The sequence below is a fragment of the Calliphora vicina genome, chromosome 5, assembly GCF_958450345.1.
Source record: "Calliphora vicina chromosome 5, idCalVici1.1, whole genome shotgun sequence".
NCBI lineage: Eukaryota > Metazoa > Arthropoda > Insecta > Diptera > Calliphoridae > Calliphora > Calliphora vicina.
In genome coordinates this window covers 16,489,114-16,508,730 of record NC_088784.1, presented here as the reverse complement: position 1 = coordinate 16,508,730, position 19,617 = coordinate 16,489,114, and the positions used below count along the sequence as shown (strand labels likewise).

The 19,617-nt window shown below is 31.9% G+C and overlaps 1 protein-coding gene across 1 annotated transcript; it reads right to left on the bottom strand.

The window, feature by feature from the left end:
- Positions 1-16,784: 16,784 nt before the first annotated feature.
- LOC135959987 (uncharacterized) lies at positions 16,785-18,777 on the bottom strand. The gene is made up of 2 exons (XM_065511155.1): positions 18,037-18,777; positions 16,785-17,978 (listed from the first exon to the last, which is right to left on the bottom strand). Exons 1-2 carry the CDS (start codon positions 18,775-18,777, stop codon positions 16,785-16,787), a joined length of 1,935 nt encoding a protein of 644 aa, XP_065367227.1.
- Positions 18,778-19,617: the final 840 nt, after the last annotated feature.

Here is a 19,617-nt window from a genome sequence, read left to right as displayed (position 1 = left end):
GTCCTGTTTTATTGTTAATGGTAACGGGGTGCAGTTTGTTGCATGCATGCATGCAAGCATGCAGCTTGTTGTGATAATGAATGTTTAAAATGCAGAACGAACAAAATAAAAATTACAGCAAAAAAGCAACAAATGCATTTAATTTATGACTTGACAAAAGCTTCAAGCATGAAAGTAAAAAATTACTCACACACACACACTCTCACTGCAGCTGTAAAGCAAGTTAAATGCACCTAAAAATAAGCAAGAAAATATTCATAGCAATTTGCACACAGAAAAGTATGCTATAAAAGCTTAATAATTGCAGTAAACGACTGCTGTTAATGGTTACAAACAGAAAAATTAAAAAAAAAAAAAACAGAAATAAATAATAAAGGAGAGAAAAAACAGATTTATGAAATTAATTTTTATGAAATTAATAAAAATTACTATTCAACAGTGGGATAAGGAATATAAATTACTGTAAAGTCAGTTCTAGCTCAGTTTATAGTTCAGGTTCTAGTTCAGGCTCTCGTTCAGGTTCTAGATCAGGTTATAGTTCAGGTTCTAGTTCAGGCTCTAATTCAGGTTATAGTTTAGGTTCCAGTTCCAGTTCAGGTTCCAATTCAGATTCTAGTTCAGGATCTAGTTCAGGATCTAGTTCAGGTTCCAGTTCTGTTCTAGTTCTGTTCTAGTTCTGTTCTAGTTCTGTTCTAGTTCTGTTCTAGTTCTGTTCTAGTTCTGTTCTAGTTCTGTTCTAGTTCTGTTCTAGTTCTGTTCTAGTTCTGTTCTAGTTCTGTTCTAGTTCTGTTCTAGTTCTGTTCTAGTTCTGTTCTAGTTCTGTTCTAGTTCTGTTCTAGTTCTGTTCTAGTTCTGTTCTAGTTCTGTTCTAGTTCTGTTCTAGTTCTGTTCTAGTTCTGTTCTAGTTCTGTTCTAGTTCTGTTCTAGTTCTGTTCTAGTTCTGTTCTAGTTCTGTTCTAGTTCTGTTCTAGTTCTGTTCTAGTTCTGTTCTAGTTCTGTTCTAGTTCTGTTCTAGTTCTGTTCTAGTTCTGTTCTAGTTCTGTTCTAGTTCTGTTCTAGTTCTGTTCTAGTTCTGTTCTAGTTCTGTTCTAGTTCTGTTCTAGTTCTGTTCTAGTTCTGTTCTAGTTCTGTTCTAGTTCTGTTCTAGTTCTGTTCTAGTTCTGTTCTAGTTCTGTTCTAGTTCTGTTCTAGTTCTGTTCTAGTTCTGTTCTAGTTCTGTTCTAGTTCTGTTCTAGTTCTGTTCTAGTTCTGTTCTAGTTCTGTTCTAGTTCTGTTCTGTTCTAGTTCTGTTCTAGTTCTGTTCTAGTTCTGTTCTAGTTCTGTTCTAGTTCTGTTCTAGTTCTGTTCTAGTTCTGTTCTAGTTCTGTTCTAGTTCTGTTCTAGTTCTGTTCTAGTTCTGTTCTAGTTCTGTTCTAGTTCTGTTCTAGTTCTGTTCTAGTTCTGTTCTAGTTCTGTTCTAGTTCTGTTCTGTTCTAGTTCTGTTCTAGTTCTGTTCTAGTTCTGTTCTAGTTCTGTTCTGTTCTAGTTCTGTTCTAGTTCTGTTCTAGTTCTGTTCTAGTTCTGTTCTAGTTCTGTTCTAGTTCTGTTCTAGTTCTGTTCTAGTTCTGTTCTAGTTCTGTTCTAGTTCTGTTCTAGTTCTGTTCTAGTTCTGTTCTAGTTCTGTTCTAGTTCTGTTATAGTTCTGTTCTAGTTCTGTTCTAGTTCTGTTCTAGTTCTGTTATAGTTCTGTTCTAGTTCTGTTCTAGTTCTGTTCTAGTTCTGTTCTAGTTCTGTTCTAGTTCTGTTCTAGTTCTGTTCTAGTTCTGTTCTAGTTCTGTTCTAGTTCTGTTCTAGTTCTGTTCTAGTTCTGTTCTAGTTCTGTTCTAGTTCTGTTCTAGTTCTGTTCTAGTTCTGTTCTAGTTCTGTTCTAGTTCTGTTCTAGTTCTGTTCTAGTTCTGTTCTAGTTCTGTTCTAGTTCTGTTCTAGTTCTGTTCTAGTTCTGTTCTAGTTCTGTTCTAGTTCTGTTCTAGTTCTGTTCTAGTTCTGTTCTAGTTCTGTTCTAGTTCTGTTGTAGTTCTGTTCTAGTTCTGTTCTAGTTCTGTTCTAGTTCTGTTCTATTTCTGTTCTAGTTCTGTTCTAGTTTTGTTCTAGTAACAAATAATTTTCCAGCTTATCCCACTGTCTATTACCCAAATTTTCTATACAAATCTCCATGACATTGACATACATTTTTTTGCTCTACATTTTATTTTTGTTAAAATGTTTTTTTTTTTCTTTCTAATTATGACAAAAACATGCAAAATTTCATATTCATTAGATTATGATTAAATGTTAAATTTCTCTTTTTAATCCCATTCTCTTCCCTTTATGGCTTTATGCTTGTTATAGTTTCGGCTTCCTTCTCATCCAGCTTAAATGGTTTCTAACAAATCAGTGTCATTCGCCATCATGGACAAAGTTTATTCAACAAATTAATGGACCAAAAATGAATAAATGACCGTCATTCTTGTTAAGGCCGGGTTGACAAGGAAAGAGTAGAAAAAATATTGAAAAAAAGACTAAAAATAGATTCTACACACAAACTGAGAGCAAAACAATGGCCACGTTTAAATAGCGTAGTCGTTCGTAAACAATAATGGTTGGTAATAGAAAAGGTTTCAAAATAATAAAAAAAAATATGAAAGCAAAACATCAAACTGAAAGGCAGAAAAAAAGCTGAAAACCAAGCGATACGTTAAGCGTAAAAAAAACCAAGGAATATTTAATCCTTTAAGTAGGATGAAGAAAACATCGGTCAAATGGTCGAAATTGTTCATAATCATTTTGCATAAATGTGACTGGATACCTTTGATGCTGCGCGGGTTGTCAGCTTGTTACTAGCGAATTAAAATTCTGCTTAAATTGGTACTCATTTTTGTGTGTTTATCCCTGTAAACATTGACTGGTCCTCAATGGTTTAAATCTCTAGGTGTTGTTGTCTAAGGTGGTAAATGTTATTTGCATTTTTTTTCCTGTGAAAATTTATAGTTGTTTTTGCATTTAAATGAATTCATGGAAGCAACACACTTTTGATTGGCCAATAGACAGGGAATAAGAAATGAATAATGAGTAGTTTTTGCGCCAAACTGAATAATATTAATGTACCTTCGATATGCTTGAAGTGTTTGATAGATGTAGCAGGTTAAAGGGCGGTAAACTCAAGAATCGTTTTTTTAAATCAATTAAGGCCACCCAGGGCCTTGTTGTTATTAACTTTTAAGCTGAGGTTGAGGAGACTTATCAAGGTATATACTACATTTTTCTCATACCCAGAAAACTAGAACTGAACTACTTAGAACTGAACTAGAACCTGAACTAGAACCTGAACTAGAACCTGAACTAGAACCTGAACAAGAACCTGAACTAGAACCTGAACTAGAACCTGAACAAGAACCTGAACTAGAACCTGAACTAGAACCTGAACTAGAACCTGAACTAGAACCTGAACTAGAACCTGAACTAGAACCTGAACTAGAACCTGAACTAGAACTGAACTAGAACTGAACTAGAACTGAACTAGAACTGAACTAGAACTGAACTAGAACTGAACTAGAACTGAACTAGAACTGAACTAGAACTGAACTAGAACTGAACTAGAACTGAACTAGAACTGAACTAGAACTGAACTAGAACTGAACTAGAACTGAACTAGAACTGAACTAGAACTGAACTAGAACTGAACTAGAACTGAACTAGAACTGAACTAGAACTGAACTAGAACTGAACTAGAACTGAACTAGAACTGAACTAGAACTGAACTAGAATCTGAACTAGAACCTGAACTAGAACCTGAACTAGAACCTGAACTAGAACCTGAACTAGAACCTGAACTAGAACCTGAACTAGAACCTGAACTAGAACCTGAACTAGAACCTGAACTAGAGCCTGAACTAGAACCTGAACTAGAACCTGAACTAGAACCTGAACTAGAACCTGAACTAGAACCTGAACTAGAACCTGAACTAGAACCTGAACTAGAACCTGAACTAGAACCTGAACTAGAACCTGAACTAGAACCTGAACTAGAACCTGAACTAGAACCTGAACTAGAACCTGAACTAGAACCTGAACTAGATCCTGAACTATAACCTGAACTAGAACTAGAACCTGAACTAGAACCTGAACTAGAACCTGAATTAGAACCTGAACTAGTTCAGCACTACACCGTGAAATGAAACAAAGATGGTTGAAAATTAAGATTTAAAAAAGTCCCCTTAATTACAAATAACTTTGGTATAATCAAGAATCTTTTATTTAAATTAAAAATTCATACAATAGAAAAACGATCGCCTTTAAATTTCTTATTCCCTATAACTTAAATTAAAGTGTCCACAAGTATCTAAAGAAAAATCTTTAAGTATAAAATTACATTTACTATCTTATGCGAAATCAAAAAGCCATTTTGTCAAAATCGTCATCATCATCATACGTAGTACATGGGGGCAATATGAGTACCTTACAAATTGTTACTTTGTATTTTTGAAAAATCCAAATGACTATGAGTACAAATATGCTGATTTGTATAAGTCTACATGCAATAGATACATTTCTATGCAAGTGTATAAATTTCTTAACTACATCCTGGCAGATGGCACAAAGTCCTAGAAGTTTTTTGGGTAAAGTCATATTAAAAGACGAGAGTCGAGAAGAAAATGAAAATTATGAAGTGTTTTATGATTTACAAACGAAAAATATAAGTTTTGAATAAAATTTCAAGCGTTTTAAGCATTTTAAAAAATTCTGGTCAATGGGACGTATGATTAATATTAATTATGAGTTATTTTTGGTTTTTGGTTATAATAAGGAAAATACTGCTGCAATTTGAAAGAGTTTTGTGGTAGTTTGTTACTAATAGAATAATAATTTAACTATTAATACGATTTTTTATTAATATTGTTAGTTTAGTTATTAAAAGCTATGGAAAACTTGAAAATAAGAAAAATTAAATTTTTATTTTTTCTTAAATTTAAATAAATTATTTCTGAAATTCTTTAATTTTTGCTGAGACCCTCGCATTTGCGAGATACTAAAGCAATCATCTTATAATTTTGCACCTGTCGTAATGTTTTCATCTAAAATATCTCGAAAATGTCTTATCTTTAACTGTATGTGTTGGCAAATGTAATTGTATCTACATATAGTATAGATGTGTAGGTAGGTAATATCATAAGATATGATATTAATGCATTAGTATTTGTTTGTCTGTCCGTCTGCCGGTATGAGTATGTGAAGTGTTAGCAAGAGAAATGTGTAAATTTTCATATGAATTTCAACAGGGTGTTTATAAATTTAGCATGAAAATTTAAATTATATTCAGAATTTATATGAAATTGAAACCCTAAATGGATCATACTTTTTGTCCGGATCACTCAGCAAAACATTACTCAGCCTTTGACAAACTGCTAATGTTGTCCTGCTGACATTGGACATAAATTATGAGATTTCCAGCTAAAAGGAAACAATATGCCCCTTAAATATATCACGGATTATTAACTATATGCTGATAATTTAATCTACTTAAAACTTTTCCCATTACCCTGTTGTATATCCACATTCAAAACCAATTTCTTCCTCGCCATTCTCTTAGACATAGTTTTCAGTTTTGTCCTCAACATCTCTTCTTAGTGCTTTCATTTTGTACTTGAGAATAGTAAATGAAACTTTAATGCAACAATATCTAGATGCAATTGTCGAGTGTCTATATATAGACTTACAAGTTTCATAACTACAATATTAAACTATAATATAAGGCTGGCAGCAATTTGCTAAAGCAACAAATTACACAAAATTGTATGATTTTTGATTAGATTTAAATATAAAAATATGTAATGAGAACCCTGAAAGTTATGCAAAATTATTAATATTTAATATAGTTCATGAATTTAAGCAGAAACTTTTGTAGAATTTTAAATATTTTTTTTTTAATTTAAAGTTTTCTTGCTAATTTTTTAAAGCAAATATGTTGCACTATAAAATATTTATTATTTAGTTTAATTAACTATTATGTTATATTGAAAATATAATATATTTTATTTAAATTGCTTGAATAGTTTTAAAGTTATGAACAAAAACTTGCTACAAGTCATAATTAATATTAATCATACGCCCAGTAGTCCACTTTTTTTATTAAAGCTTAAATTAACTACAAATATCAGTCATGGATGTTATTTCTGGAATGTATCAGTATTATAAGATAAAATTGTTGCTGCTTATATCTATTTATTCAACTAAATTACAAAATTTAAGCAAAATGTTCATTAAACAGCAATATTTTTCATTTCTTTGTTTTTTTTCCTCATTGAATCATGAAGTTCACAAGATAGAGTTATGTTTCGGAAGAGCTTATCTGGCAAATAACAACAAGGTTTTACAGTTGCGAATAATTAGCATGATGTTCAATAATCCATTCAACGAACACTCTTCGATATTCCTGGTTATTAGGCTACAGTTCTTCTATCAATTGAACTTTGTAAGTCTGGCATATCTTCTGAGAGAGATAGAGCTTCTTGAAAATAGCAATTTTTGTCAATGACGCCTAATGTTCCTACACGCAGAAAAAAAATATAATTGGGCATGGTTACTGTAACCATTTATATAGTGTTACAAGTTTTTTAACTATATTATAGTCACTGTAACCATATACATGATTGTGGTAACCATAATATGGTTAACTTACGATTCACATGATTGTCTCAACCATATATATGGTTACAGTAAACATATATATGTTTGTGGCAACCATATTTATGATGAATAATTTTATCATAATATGTTGTTCTAAGATTATGATAAGCCTTAAGCCGAGCGCACCATAATATGATAAGTCCTTCATCATATAAATGGTTGTCACAAACATATATATGTTTACTGTAACCATATATATGGTTGAGACAATCATGTGAATCGTAAGTTAACCATATTATGGTTACCACAATCATGTAAATGGTTACTGTGACTATAATATAGTTAAAAAACTTGTAACAATATTGAAATGGTTACAGTAACCATGCCCAACTATATTTTTTCTCTGCGTGTAGACTTTCAATATGACCGTCAAACTTTCATTATTTTGGAACTATTGTTCATTTATAAATACGAGATTATGACGAGACTATAAACGAAATTATAGAAGACACTACAGACGAGACTATATACAAGACTATAGACGAGACTATAGACAAGGCTATAGACGAGACTACTATAGACGAGACTACTATAGACGAGACTACTATAGACGAGACTACTATAGACGAGACTACTATAGACGAGACTACTATAGACGAGACTATGACGAAACTATAGACGAGACTATAGACGAGGCTATATTCGAGACTATAGACGAGACTATAGACGAGACTATAGACGAGACTATAGACGAGGCTATATTCGAGACTATAGACGAGACTATAGACGAGACTATAGACGAGACTATAGACGAGACTATTGACGAGACTATTGACGAGACTATAGACGAGACTATAGACGAGACTATAGACGAGACTATAGACGAGACTATAGACGAGACTATTTACGAGACTACTATAGACGAGACTACTATAGACGAGACTACTATAGATGAGACTACTATAGACGAGACTACTATAGACGAGACTACTATAGACGAGACTACTATAGACGAGACTACTATAGACAAGACTTCTATAGACGAGACTTCTATAGACGAGACTACTATAGACGAGACTACTATAGACGAGACTATGACGAGACTATGACGAGACTATAGACGCGACTATAGACGAGACTATTGACGAGACTATAGACGAGACTATAGACGAGACTATAGACGAGACTATAGACGAGACTATAGACGAGACTATAGACGAGACTATTGACGAGACTACTATAGACGAGACTACTATAGACGAGACTACTATAGACGAGACTACTATAGACGAGACTACTATAGACAAGACTTCTATAGACGAGACTTCTATAGACGAGACTTCTATAGACGAGACTACTATAGACGAGACTACTATAGACGAGACTACTATAGACGAGACTATTGACGAGACTATAGACGAGACTATAGACGAGACTATAGACGAGACTATAGGCGAGACTATAGACGAGGCTATATTCGAGACTATAGACGAGACTATAGACGAGACTATAGACGAGACTATAGACGAGACTATTGACGAGACTATTGACGAGACTATAGACGAGGCTATATTCAAGACTATATACGAGACTATTGACGAGACTATTGACGAGACTATAGACGAGACTATAGACGAGACTATAGGCGAGACTATAGACGAGACTATAGACGAGACTATAGACGAGACTATAGACGAGACTATAGACGAGACTATAGACGAGACTATAGACGAGACTATAGACGAGACTATAGACGAGACTATAGACGAGACTATAGACGAGACTATAGACGAGACTATAGACGAGACTATAGACGAGACTATAGACGAGACTATAGACGAGACTATAGACGAGACTATAGACGAGACTATAGACGAGACTATAGACGAGACTATAGACGAGACTATTGACGAGACTACTATAGACGAGACTACTATAGACGAGACTACTATAGACGAGACTACTATAGACAAGACTTCTATAGACGAGACTTCTATAGACGAGACTACTATAGACGAGACTACTATAGACGAGACTACTATAGACGAGACTACTATAGACGAGACTATGACGAGACTATAGACGAGACTATTGACGAGACTATAGACGAGACTGTAGACGAGACTATAGACGAGACTATAGACGAGACTATAGACGAGACTATAGACGAGACTATAGACGAGACTATAGACGAGACTATTGACGAGACTACTATAGACGAGACTACTATAGACGAGACTACTATAGACGAGACTACTATAGACAAGACTTCTATAGACGAGACTTCTATAGACGAGACTACTATAGACGAGACTACTATAGACGAGACTACTATAGACGAGACTATGACGAGACTATAGACGAGACTATAGACGATACTATTGACGAGACTATTGACGAGACTATTGACGAGACTATAGACGAGACTATAGACGAGACTATAGACGAGACTATAGACGAGACTATAGACGAGACTATAGACGAGACTATAGACGAGACTATAGACGAGACTATAGACGAGACTATAGACGAGACTATAGACGAGACTATAGACGAGACTATAGACGAGACTATAGACGAGACTATAGACGAGACTATAGACGAGACTATAGACGAAACTATAGACGAGACTATAGACGAGACTATGACGAGACTATAGATGAGACTATAGGCGAGACTATAGACGAGACTATAGACGAGACTATAGACGAGACTATTGACGAGACTATTGACGAGACTATTGACGAGACTATAGACGAGACTATAGACGAGACTATAGACGAGACTATAGACGAGACTATCGACGAGACTATAGACGAGACTATAGACGAGACTATAGACGAGACTATAGACGAGACATATAGACGAGACTATAGACGAGACTATAGACGAGACTATAGACGAGACTATAGACGAGACTATAGACGAGACTATAGTCGAGACTATAGCCGAGACTATAGACGAGACTATAGACGAGACATTAGACGAGACTATAGTCGAGACTATAGACGAGACTATAGACGAGACTATAGACGAGACTATAAACGATACTATAATCGAGACTATAGACGAGACTATAGGCGAGACTATAGACGAGACTATAGACGAGACTATAGGCGAGACTATAGACGAGACTATGACGAGACTATAGGCGAGACTATAGACGAGACTATAGACGAGACTATGACGAGACTATAGATGAGACTATAGGCGAGACTATAGACGAGACTATAGACGAGACTATAGACGAGACTATTGACGAGACTATTGACGAGACTATTGACGAGACTATAGACGAGACTATAGACGAGACTATAGACGAGACTATAGACGAGACTATAGACGAGACTATAGACGAGACTATAGACGAGACTATAGACGAGACTATAGACGAGACTATAGACGAGACTATCGACGAGACTATAGACGAGACTATAGACGAGACTATAGACGAGACTATAGACGAGACATATAGACGAGACTATAGACGAGACTATAGACGAGACTATAGACGAGACTATAGACGAGACTATAGACGAGACTATAGACGAGACTATAGACGAGACTATAGTCGAGACTATAGACGAGACTATAGACGAGACTATAGACGAGACATTAGACGAGACTATAGTCGAGACTATAGACGAGACTATAGACGAGACTATAGACGAGACTATAAACGATACTATAATCGAGACTATAGACGAGACTATAGACGAGACTATAGACGAGACTATAGTCGAGACTATAGACGAGACTATAGACGAGACTATAGACGAGACTATAGACGAGACTATAGTCGAGACTATAGACGAGACTATAGACGAGACTATAGACGAGACTATAAACGATACTATAATCGAGACTATAGAGGCGATTCCACCTACGCTGTTTTAAAAGAAAAATTTACAGATTCCCTTCCTGAATATCAACTGCACCCTAATATCTTCATATGTAAGTAAGTATTTAACTATAAATGTGTATAGTTCTTAAAGCTGTTGTGCTCAGGTATTCGTTTGGAAAATGGCTACAATTTGTATTTCAAAGTTGGGTATTTTCCACATGATTTCCAACTCGCCTAGCTTGAGGATTTTGGTACCCTACACCGGCATAGGTGGGGATATGGCGTTTGTAATGATAGTTGTAGCAACCTGAAAATATTAGTGTAACTTTGCCACTCAGAATAACTTTATGAGACTATTTAACGATGACCTGTTCCCTTCCGTCTGGCTGGCCATATACTTACTTCGTACTTCGATAAACAAGAACGAAGCCTATTGAAACTAGTGGAAATCGGTTCATAATTTCACCTTCACAAATACGTTTTATATAAGAATAAATCATATTTAAAAATTTTGTGCAGATTGATCTTAATAACTGACTATAGCTTCCATATAAGGCCCCGTTCCGAAAATCACTTTAAAGGTCATAAATATCTGAAAAATGTTCAGTTCCATATGAAAAGAAATCATGTATCTAAATTCGATCCATAATTAGTCATAGCTCACATATTAGGTTCATTTCCTCAAATCACTTACGATTAACAAAATTATTGATATTTTAACGAAAACTATTTTTGCTCATGTACTCAGTGTAGGGTATTATATGGTCTTGCTTGACCGACTATACTTTCTTACTGGTTTAAGACTAAATATGTAAAGTATATAGGCAATACAGGTGTCGGTTTAATACTCTACTCTCATACCCAGCGTCTTTAAACCAGCCTATTTGTTTGTATATATACTGGAATTACATTAACAGTTTGCCTGAATACATCATATATCCATGCTATAGGTGCATATACCTATATCTAGGTAGCTAGGGCCTCACGGCTTTACATATTCAACTTTAGTTACACATTCATATAAATATTTGTTGGTATGCAAGTTTTCTTCTTTTTTTGTTGCCTCCATAATGCATTTCTTACTCTTTGCCTTAAGTTTGCAAAAGGCTTAAGAATCGATTCGATTTTATTTTCAAATCCTTATGACATACAAAAAACACAAAATTGAAGAAAAGAAGGGTTTTAAGTTGGTAGGGATACGTTTGCTGAGACTTTAAGGCAATTTTCTTTTGCTAGGATATGTGTATAGAGTGGTAGTTTGTTGATTGTTTGGTTGCATCTCCTGGATACGTTGCTACTACGAGTATTTATTTATTTCTCGTCTTTTTTTCTGCTTCATTTTCTTTGGATATCTTTTATGAATTCTTAATGTGACAAGTGAAATGTTACTCAAATTGTATTTTTGGCCAGAAATGTTTGTATCGTTAATATAGATATTTGTGTGAGGATATACATAGTTTTGTTAAGGGGTGAACAGTCAGGTAAAAAAGTAAATAGATATCATCATCATCAAATCTCTAATATTTCTGCTCGATTTTTATATATAACTCTTTAAATTTACCTCTAGCATTCCTTCATAATCTTAATTTCTCTCTAGTGTCCGCTTACTTTTCTAACCTCACTGTATCTTCTCTATTAAATAAACATATACATTTCTGTATATGTTTATTTAATAGTTCACTTCACCCCTTAAACTTTCCAACCATTTCAACATTTAGCAGCAGCAACAACTTCTATACCATTATAATATACAAAAGTCATAGGGAAAAATCTTAACATTCATGAGGCAAAATCTCTAAAGTATAAAATAAACATTGAATTTCCTTAGAAAATGATAAATTAAATTTCATTTATTGCAACCCAATAAGAGCAAAACAACAACAATACAGAAAGAATAGAATAGAAAAGTCTGTTTCGTATATGAAAAAAGTTTTATTTAGCAAATATGTATACAATTTTAAGTTAGAAGAGAAACATACAAGTACTACCTTTAGGTAATAAAAGAACAATATCAACAACTAGTTAAAGTTAGAAAATTGCAGCAAAACTGGAAATTTATGGAAATTTAAAAATTTACAGCCCAACTTAATTGATATTTAATGGACTATGTAGAAATTAAAATAAAGAATTTAAGAAATTTTTGCAATATTTTAAATACCAATACATTTCCTATTGAAATTACATTATTTACAAAATGTAAACTATGCAAATTATCCAGCTCTTGTAAAATGTAACTTCTAATTAAATTTTATTAATGCTACACAAATTTTACCCATGTAAACTATGTATTTCCAAAAGAAATAACATTGTTTACATTATTTACAAAATGTAAACAATTCAAAATTTCCAGCTCTGTTAACAATTTTTACTAAATTCTTGTCAAATGTAGCTACTAATTCAATTTTGTTTATGATACACGAATTTTACCCATGTAGGTCATGTATTTCCTAAAGAAATAACATTGTTTACATTTTTTACAAAATGTAAACAATTAAAAACATCCAGCTCTGGTCACAATTTTTTGTAAATACATGTGAAATATAACTTTGAATTAAAAATTATTTTATGTTACATAAATTTTACCCATGTAAATGATGTATTTCCTAAAGAAATAACATTGTTTACATTATTTACAAAAGGTAAACAATTAAATATTTCCAGTTCTGATCCGAATTTATTCTAATTTAATTTTTGTCCATGTAAACAATTTATTTCCGTCGAAATTCTATTGTTTACATTATTTACAAAATGTAAACAATTACAAATTTCTAGCTCTGATTACAAATTTTACTAAATACTTGTAAAATATAACTTCTATTTAAAACCTATTTTATGCTTCATACATTTTAGCTATGTAAATAATACATTTCCTGTCGAAATTATATTGTTTACAATATTTACAAAATGTAAACAATTCAAAATTTCCAGCTCCGGTCACAATTATTTGTAAATACATGTAAAATAAAGCTTCTAATTAAAAATTATTTTATGCTACATACATTTTACCAATGTAAACAATATATTTCCTAGAGAAATAACATTGTTTACATTATTTACAAAAGGTAAACAATTCAAAATTTCCAGTTCTGATCCGAATTTTTCATAATTTAATTTTTTGCCATGTAAACAATTTATTTCCGTCGAAATTCTATTGTTTACATTATTTACAAAATGTAAACAATTCAAAATTTCCAGCTCTGTTAACATTTTTTACTAAATTCTTGTCAAATGTAACTTCGAATTAAAAATTATTTTATGTTTCATATATTTTACCTATGTAAACAATGTATTTCCTAGAGAAATAACATAGTTTACATTATTTACAAAATGTAAAGAATTACAAATTTCCAGTTCTGATAAATTTTTTTACTAAATTCATAATAAATATAACTTCTAATTAAATTTTGTTTATGATATATAAATTTTATCCATGCAAATGATGTATTTAATAAAGAAATAACATTGTTTACATTATTTACAAAAAACAACAATTCAAAATTTCCAGTTCTGATCCGAATTTATTCTAATTTAATTTTTTGCCATGTAAACAATTTATTTCCGCCGAAATTCTATTGTTTACATTATTTACAAAGTGTAAAGAATTACAAATTTCTAGCTCTGATTACAATTTTTACTAAATACTTGTAAAATATAACCTCTAATTAAAACCTATTTTATGTTTCATATATTTTACCTATGTAAATAATACATTTCCTGTCGAAATTATATTGTTTACATTATTTACAAAATGTAAACAATTCAAAATTTTCAGCTCTGTTAACAATTTTTACTAAATTCATGTACATATAACTTTGAATTAAAAATTATTTTATGTTTCATATATTTTACCTATGTAAACAATGTATTACCTAGAGAAATAACCTAGTTTACATTATTTACAAAATGTAAACGATCCAAAAATTTACAGTTCTGATCTGAATTTTTTCTAATTTAATTTTTAGCCATGTAAACAATTTATATCCGTCGAAATTATATTGTTTACATTATTTACAAAATGTAAACAATTCAAAATTTCTAGCTCTGATTACAACTTTTACCAAATACTTGTAAAAATAACTTCTAATTGAAACTTATTTTATGTTTCATATATTTTACCTATGTAAATAATACATTTCCTGTCGAAATTCTATTGTTTACATTATTTACAAAATGTAAACAATTCAAAATTTCCAGCTCTGGTCACAATTATTTGTAAATACATGTAAAATAAAACTTCTAATTAAAAATTATTTTACGATACTTACATTTTACCTATGTAAACATTGTATTTCCTAGAGAAATAATCTAGTTCACATTATTTACAAAAGGTAAACAATTAAATATTTCCAGTTCTGATCCGATTTTATTCTAATTTAATTTTTGTCATGTAAACAATTTATTTCCGTCGAAATTCTATTGTTTACATTATTTACAAAATGTAAAGAATTACAAATTTCTAGCTCTGATTACAATTTTTACCAAATACTTGTAAAATATAACTTCTAATTAAAACTTATTTTATGTTTCATACATTTTACCTATGTAAATAATACATTTCCTGTCGAAATTATATTGTTTACATTATTTACAAAATGTAAACAATTCAAAATTTCCAGCTCTGGTCACAATTATTTGTAAATACATGTAAAATAAAGCTTCTAATTAAAAATTATTTTATGCTACATACATTTTACCAATGTAAACAATATATTACCTAGAGAAATAACATTGTTTACATTATTTACAAAATGTAAACAATCCAAAAATTTACAGTTATGATCTGAATTTTTTTCTAATTTAATTTTTAGTCATGTAAACAATTTATATCCTTCGAAATTATATTGTTTACATTATTTACAAAATGTAAACAATTAAAAATTTCCAGTTCTGATCACAAATTTTACAAAATTCATGTAAAATATATTTTCTAATTAAAAATTATTTTATGCTACATACATTTTACCTATGTAAACAATGTATTTCCTAGAGAAATAACCTTGTTTACATTATTTACAAAATGTAAACAAACCAAAAATTTACAGTTCTGATCTGAATTTTTTCTAATTTAATTTTTTGCCATGTAAACAATTCAAAATTTCCAGCTCTGTTAAAAATTTTTACTAAATTCATGTAAAATATATTTTCTAATTAAAAATAATTTCATGCTACATACATTTTACCTATGTAAATAATACATTTCCTGTCGAATTTATATTGTTTACATTATTTACAAAATGTAAAAAAATCAAAATTTTCAGCTCTGGTCACAAATTTTACTAAATTCATGTAAAATATATTTTCTAATTAAAAATTATTTTATGTTACATACATTTTACCTATGTAAACAATATATTTCATAGAGAAATAACCTTGTTTACATTATTTACAAAAGGTAAACAATTCAAAATTTCCAGTTCTGATCCGAATTTATACTAATTCAATTTTTTGCCATGTAAACAATTTATATCCGTCGAAATTATATTGTTTACATTATTTACAAAATGTAAACAATTCAAAATTTTCAGCTCTGGTCACAATTTTTTGTAAATACATGTAAAATAAAACTTCTAATTAAAAATTATTTTATGCTGCTTACATTTTACCTATGTAAACAATGTATTTCCTAGAGAAATAACCTAGTTTACATTATTTACAAAATGTAAACAATCCAAAAATTTACAGTTCTGATCTGAATTTTTTCTAATTCAATTTTAAGCCATGTAAACAATTTATATCCGTCGAAATTATATTGTTTACATTATTTACAAAATGTAAACAATTCAAAATTTCCAGCTCTGTTAACAAATTTTACTAAATTCATGTAAAATATATTTTCTAATTAAAAATTATTTTATGCTACTTACATTTTACCTGTGTAAACAATGTATTTCCTAGAGAAATAACCTAGTTTACATTATTTACAAAATGTAAACAATTCAAAATTTCCAGCTTTGTTAACAATTTTTACTAAATTCTTGTAAATTACAACTTCTATTTAAAAAATTATTTAATATATACAAATTTTACCCATGTAAATAATATATTTCCCTTAGAAAACCTTTAATTTACATTATTTACATAATGTAAACAATTAAAAATTTCCAGTTTTGTTTACAATTTTACTAAAATAATTTTAAAAATTCAAAATTTATTTAAAATTCACAACATTTACATAACATTTAAGGAGGTTTACAACTTTTAAAACCATTTGATTTGAGTTTTAAGGTTTCTTTCCCTTCAAACTTTAAAAGCTTTTACAACATAAGTAAAACATGACTTTTCATTTTCATTATTTCCTTTATGCACTCTCCTCCATGCCCAGTTTTCTCAAAATCATCTTCCTGTTAAACCACATCAATTCACCGCAGAAACAAACAATGGCCAGCAGCATTAGTATAGCGTAACCAAAAATAATGGTTACAAAATGACTGATACTAAAGGGTTTATCCTGCTCCTCCTCTTCCGGCTTCCAGATTTTAATCAATTTCATTCGAGTGGCCTGATAAATGCTCCAGTGAGACCAGGCCTGCCTTAGACCCGAATCCGTGGTATAGATAATAAACATTTCCAGGCTCTGTGTGAATGGAGAATCCCATTGCAAGGGAAATCTTAAATACTGTTTAACGGTGCATAAATCCTTTGTATGAGCTATACGAAATCTGGGTCTCCACATCAGCTGTTGCTGAAAATCATATTTACCCCATTCCTCGCTGTTTACCACATAGGCATAGGAGATATTTAGATTATCCTTGTGTTCCTGCAGCTCCGATTCATTGACCACCTCCAGCAGGGGCAGTAATTGTTGAGGCAATAGTTTGTGATCAAAATACACCTCCTTCTCATAGACAGTGGTCATTATTTTTAAGCCTGATTGCAAAAGATCTTCTACTGTGGTTATTTGTTTACCCACCAGGGTGGTGCTTAGTATGGAGGTCAGAGAAGCACTAAACCCTGAATTAACCAGGACACTGAGGAGTATAACAAACAAATGCAGGGATCTCAATAAACCACGACGTTTCTCAAACTCATGCTTGTTGAGAGGCTGCGACATTAGAGTGCGAAAGGAATAGATAATGCCACTGCCTAGATCAATTCTTTGCAGATGGATACACTGTATAATAAACAGACTTACAAGTTCCAGCATCCACACCAACCAAATAAATATGGGCATAACTCTGAGTATGTATTGGCCGTGAGCTATTTCTGGTATTACCGGCACTATAACACAGGCATTGGTTAGACCCACTGGATAGCTGCCTTCGGTGAGATTGGCATAGGGCAATAGGGAGGAATATGGATGTATGCCAATGTCAATGAGTTTCTTCGAAGCATGGGTAAGAGTTTTCTTCTGGAAATTATAGTAACTGAGACTGTGGGTGGGTTTTATGTTGACCGTGCCATTAACGAAATGTATGTATTCGTGAAAAGTACGTCCTGCCGTGCCGGTTACGAAGAGCAGCACCCGTCTGCTACCATGTCTCTCGTAGTGTGTCTAAAATAAATGAAATTATATGTTGCTCTCTTTACCCCACCCCCCGCCTCTTACTTACCAAAAACACAGTGGGCGTATCCATAAACATGGGCGTGGTAAATCTATAACCTTGCACATCTCTTATGCTGTCCTTAATAAAAGTACCCTCATGCTTATACGCCAGTTCGGTAACATTGTAAATGCTTAACTTCGGAAAGGGATTATAATTGAAGACCTCATTTCTAATATTCAACTGCATTGAATTATTAATATGTCCAAATTTCCTCTCCATCACCTGATAAGTCAAGGCCACATTTAAGATATTCTCCTGCCAGCACCATTCAAAAAACATATGTATCTCCTTTAAAGTGGGCGGCAGATTATGTTTTCGTTTGAATATAAACACCATGGGCATATAGTGAATACCCTCCAAGGCTCTGCTAACCACTGACAAAATCGGATCTCTTACCTTGGATATATATACGAAAATCAAATTATTAACACCAATGCGATAGCGTAACCTGGCCGTACTCTGTCTGCCCCACACCACCACGGGCGTTTCAAATTCCTCCATTAAAGCCTGTTCTAGAGGTCTTACAATAACATGTTCCGCTCTATTGTATTCACGCTTCTCACTGAAGACTATGAAACTGTGAAAACGATGTATACGATGCAAGTAGCTGGTAAAATTGAAAATAAACTCCAAATCATAGTTTCCAATATGAACTGGCAGTAGTATCTCAAGTCTTTTTGTAGAATTTAAAGCATTTGTACAAGTCAGCAAGGTGGCACCTTGGAGCAGGTATAAAACAATATTCATGATGGTAATAATGTGTTAACAGTTAAAGGATTCAAGTGCTACTCAACTAAATAGCTAGTTATTTAGAGCGTTTTATAGTTATTGATAGAATAAACCTAGAAATATTGTTTATCACATCATGATATTTAATTAGTTGTTTAATAACACTGAAAAGGATTTGTGGTGGAAAGGAGTATTATTTCATTAATGATTTTAATTGCCAATGGTTGGATAAGTTTTGTTGTGACTTTGTAAATGTCATTAGAGAAAAGTATCAATATAAAAGAGTAACGTTACTGACTGACTGATTCATCATCCCACAGCCCAAACGATTGAAGCTAGAATCATGAAATTTTAACTGTAACGTTACTGACTGACTGACTGAATGACTGACTGACTGATTCATCATCCCACAGCCCAAACGACTGAAGCTAGAATCATGAAATTTTAACTGTGTGATCCTCCCTCCCCAAAACGATCCACTAAGAAGGGATTTTTGGAAATTCGAACGTTTAGGGGGTAAAAAGGGTAAAAACGGGTAAATTCGGTAACTTTATATCTTCAAAACTAATAAAGATACAAAAAACCTTGAAATAGCATGTTACTCCATTTAAAAAATAAGCTGACAGGTATTTCGTACTTTTTCGAAATTCGAACCTTTTAGGGGAGAAAACGGGTAAAAACTGTATTTTGGTACTTTTTTGACACCCTATGTATCTTTTAAACCAATAAACATAGAAACAAAATTTAAATCGTATTCTTTAATTAACAAAAAATAAAAAATATAAGTTTGGTACTTTTTGGAAATTCGAACCCTTAAGGTATAAAAATTTTGTTTATTTTTGGTACTTTTTCATTAAA

Bases quoted from the DNA above. Each gene is read 5' to 3' on its own strand.
- LOC135959987 (XM_065511155.1), bottom strand. From the start codon at position 18,777: ATGAATATTGTTTTATACCTGCTCCAAGGTGCCACCTTGCTGACTTGT. The intron at 17,979-18,036 runs GTAAGTAAGAGG...CATTTATTTTAG, and splicing joins ATACGCCCACTGTGTTTTTG to ACACACTACGAGAGACATGG.